This window comes from Morus notabilis, unplaced genomic scaffold (genome assembly GCF_000414095.1).
Source record: "Morus notabilis unplaced genomic scaffold, ASM41409v2 Scaffold148, whole genome shotgun sequence".
In the NCBI taxonomy this organism is placed as follows: Eukaryota; Viridiplantae; Streptophyta; class Magnoliopsida; order Rosales; family Moraceae; genus Morus; species Morus notabilis.
Genome location: NW_010362321.1, coordinates 141,048 through 144,499, shown reverse-complemented (window position 1 = coordinate 144,499; position 3,452 = coordinate 141,048). Strand labels below are relative to the sequence as shown.

Genomic DNA, 3,452 nt, shown 5'->3' with positions numbered 1-3,452 from the left:
GGGGGGTGGGCGGGGTGGGGGGGGGGGGGGGGGGGGGGGGGGAAATTGTGGGATATCATTAAAAGATGAAAAACAAGAAAAATAAAAGAGAATTCTGTAAAAAATAAATAAATAAACAAATACACCCAGTGGCATACATCTACTTCATCCTTGGTCAAGCCAAGAGAATCGCAATGAGATTTTGCATCCATGGCAGTCTTCTTGGTTGCGTGAAAAGACCTCAGGCACCTCCCTTCACAACTGCATTAGGTCAAACAGTCTTCATACATAAAGTTTATTATATATATTGAGAATTACAGAACCATATCTCTTGAATTTGAGATTATTTATTCATTTAGCTCTTAGAGCCAACCGTATCTTTTGTATCTGTAACAACACTATTCAAAGACGCTTGAAAACTACAATTCATAACTATCGTTCATACCATCTCTACTAAAGAAGGTGAAAATCTACAATGTAGAAATCTAAATGATAATCCAAAATATGAGTCACAAAGAAAAAAATACTAGTATAAAATACAATGATTAACCAATAGAAAGAACATACCACAATAGATCACCACCCTCATCACAAAAGGCACAGAGATCATCGTAGATATCATGACTTTCACTGGATTTATCTTCTTCTGCAACATCAACAATATCATCCACCATATCAACAACAAACCCAGACGCTGCTTTGGATTCGAAGTCCTGAAGAATAGATGACTTCATTTGTTAATACACAATTTCCCAAAAAAAAAAAAAAAAAAAAAATTAAGAAGGAAAAAAAGAACATGTAAAGGAAAGTGAGTGCAAGATAACCAAAAATAGTACCAGAATATCACCTCATCACGTAGTTTCCACTTCTTAGGATTCTTGTTGAAAAATTGGACTAAATACTGCTCAAATCACAAATTAAAATGTAATTTTAAATGCATGATTAGAGAGATAAAGGGAAAGTGAGCACAAGATAATTGAAAATAGTACAAGAATATAACCTCATCCCGTAGTTTCCTCTTCTTAGGATTCTTGTTGAGAAAGTGGAATAAAAACTGCTCAAATCACAAATTAAAATGTAATTTAATTGCATGATTAGAGAGATAACACCCTAAAATAATTGAAAAAAAAGTAACTCCATATTTCCACATCAAAAAAGAAAAAATAATTCAGAAAGGCTCACGCATTTACACAAAACCCAATAGTGAAATTTATACTGACCTTAGACTTTGCTAAGGCTTCATTCCTTGTAAAAGCTTCAGTAATTAAACAAGAGTGATCTACTAGCTCACTCTCAAAAGCCTTGACCTCATGCAAACTGTAAATTGAATAAAAATGTGAATTTACACCAACAGAAATAAAACAAGCAAGAAATAAGCGAGATCAAATATGAATAGAAGTAAAAATATACCTGAAAAGTTTTAACATGTGACTCCACAAAGATTTCCCAGATATTTCAGGATGTCTCATTACAAAATGGAGACAGTGCACTGTCATCAAGATTGACCTAACTATGCCCTCAAAGCTCTTCCTGGGCTTCAGAAGCTTAATCCAACAATTCTCCTTCGAGAGCACCGAAATCTCGGGCTTCGCATTGGAGAGATCAAACTTCCAAGCTATGACATGCTTATATATTTTCTGAAGCCCATTATCAGCATTCCCATACAGAAAAATCTGAACATTTTCGTCACCAATTCTCTCACTCTCACTCCATTGAATTGGCAAAACAGAAAATGAAACAGGCTCATCATTTCCATCCTCAAAATGGTAATTTGAAACAGATAGTGGCCGAGCCTTAGCCTCGTCATCTGAAGATTCCATACCTTCCTTCAATCCAAAACTACCCAGAAGACAGTCCTGAACTGAAAATATCACACACCCAAAAAGTAAATAAATAAATCACTGGTTTTGTTTTTCATGATCATTTATACTTGTTTCTTCCTACAGAAAAGTATTCCTTTCTTTGCTTGACAAAGTGCAAACAGTAAAAACTTTTTTCAATGTTTCCCATTATCCTATATTGATTAATCCAGTTTACTAAGCAACCGCACAAGTTATAACAAACCCAGTTTCTATTCTTAGCGACAAAAATGCAAAAGAAAAAGAAAAAGAAAAAAACCCAGTTTCTATACTGCCCGATGAACATAGGACAGCAATCCAAACAAAACTAATTTGGAAAAAATTTACTCCAAAATGAGAGTTTCATTAACAAAAAAAAATTAACAAAACAAGTAGCAAGGTGGACTAAAAGTAACCAAAGAAATTAACAAAAAAAAAAAAAAAAAGCCGAATCGCTGGAAAGGGTCAAAAAGAAAAGACCTGAATTGCTTTTCTCAAGTCTTGTTCATTTATGCTTTTTTCTTCCTACAGAAAAGTATTCCTTTCTTTGCTTAACAAACTGCAAACAGTAAAAACTTTTTTCAATGTTTCCCATCATCCTATATTGTTTAATCCAGTTTACTAAGCAACCGAACAAGTTATAACAAACCCAGTTTCTATTCTTAGCGACAAAAAAGAAAAAGAAAAAGAAAGAGAAAAAGAAAAAGAAAAAGAAAAAAAACCCAGTTTCTATACTGCCCGATAAACAGAGGACAGCAATCCAAACAGAACTAATTTGGATAAAATTTACTCAATAATGAGAGTTTCATTAACTAATTTAAAAAGCGCGCGCGCATATATATATATATATAACAAATCAGTCAGCAAAACAAGTAGCAAGGTGGACTAAAAGTACCCAAAGAAATTGACAAAAAGAAAAAAAGTCGAATCGCTGGAAAGGGTCAAAAAGAAAAGACCTGAATTGCTTTTCTTCTCAAGTCTTGTTCGTTTGAGAAAGTCGAAAGCGCCGAGAGTAGAGTGAGACTGAGAGAGAGAAGAGCTCTCTTTTTTTTTTTTTTTTTTTTTTTTTTTTTTCTTTTTTTTTTTTTTTTTTTTTTTTTTTTTGCTTTCAATTTTTGCTTTTCGTTTGTTTTCAGTTTTCACGCTTCCGAAACTTGCCTTTTTATAGGCTACGGACTAGAAGTGTAACTAGTGTGTAAAACTGACGTGGCTGCCACATAAACAATAATGTAGGTATAATTGGAAAATCCTATGAAAAGCCCTTTTCATCCGTGATTTCAGATTTTCACTGCATAAATCCCCGTTTAGATGAGTAGCAATTGCTCAAATCCTAAGTAGCTAAACGGGAACTTCTCCCCGTTAGAGATAATGAGTGGGTCCCATTAGGTGAACCCTCGTAGGTCTTACTAAGTGGGTTAGGTGGGGGCCGGCACGGCCTGAGCCGTGCCTAGTCGTGTCAGGGCCGGGCCTAAGGAGAAACCCTTAGGCCCGGCACTGGCCCTCAGCCCTAGTCCATAAGGGCCAGGGCCGGGGCTGGGCCTGGACCCAGGTCCTTCACGGGCCGGCCCTAACCCATTTAAATTTTTTATAATATTTAATTAAAAAAATAAAATATATCATATACCTCTAAAAGAT

General features: G+C 35.3%; 1 protein-coding gene across 2 annotated transcripts in view; it reads right to left on the bottom strand.

Moving 5' to 3' along the window:
• Positions 1–2,851, bottom strand: part of LOC21397173 (protein ENHANCED DOWNY MILDEW 2) — a 7,852-nt gene extending 5,001 nt beyond the window's left edge. Inside the window, exons 1-8 of one of the 2 annotated variants that reach the window (XM_024167911.1) lie at positions 2,774–2,851; positions 2,298–2,376; positions 1,390–1,840; positions 1,200–1,296; positions 980–1,033; positions 827–880; positions 547–692; positions 138–240 (exon numbers count right to left, since the gene is read on the bottom strand). In XM_024167911.1, coding sequence (XP_024023679.1) covers positions 138–240; positions 547–692; positions 827–880; positions 980–1,033; positions 1,200–1,296; positions 1,390–1,799 — 864 coding nt within the window. In that variant the 5' untranslated portion in view covers positions 1,800–1,840; positions 2,298–2,376; positions 2,774–2,851. The remainder of the gene's footprint in view (positions 1–137; positions 241–546; positions 693–826; positions 881–979; positions 1,034–1,199; positions 1,297–1,389; positions 1,841–2,297; positions 2,377–2,773) is intronic. The other variant, XM_010101681.2, reaches the window with a different exon arrangement.
• Positions 2,852–3,452: the final 601 nt, after the last annotated feature.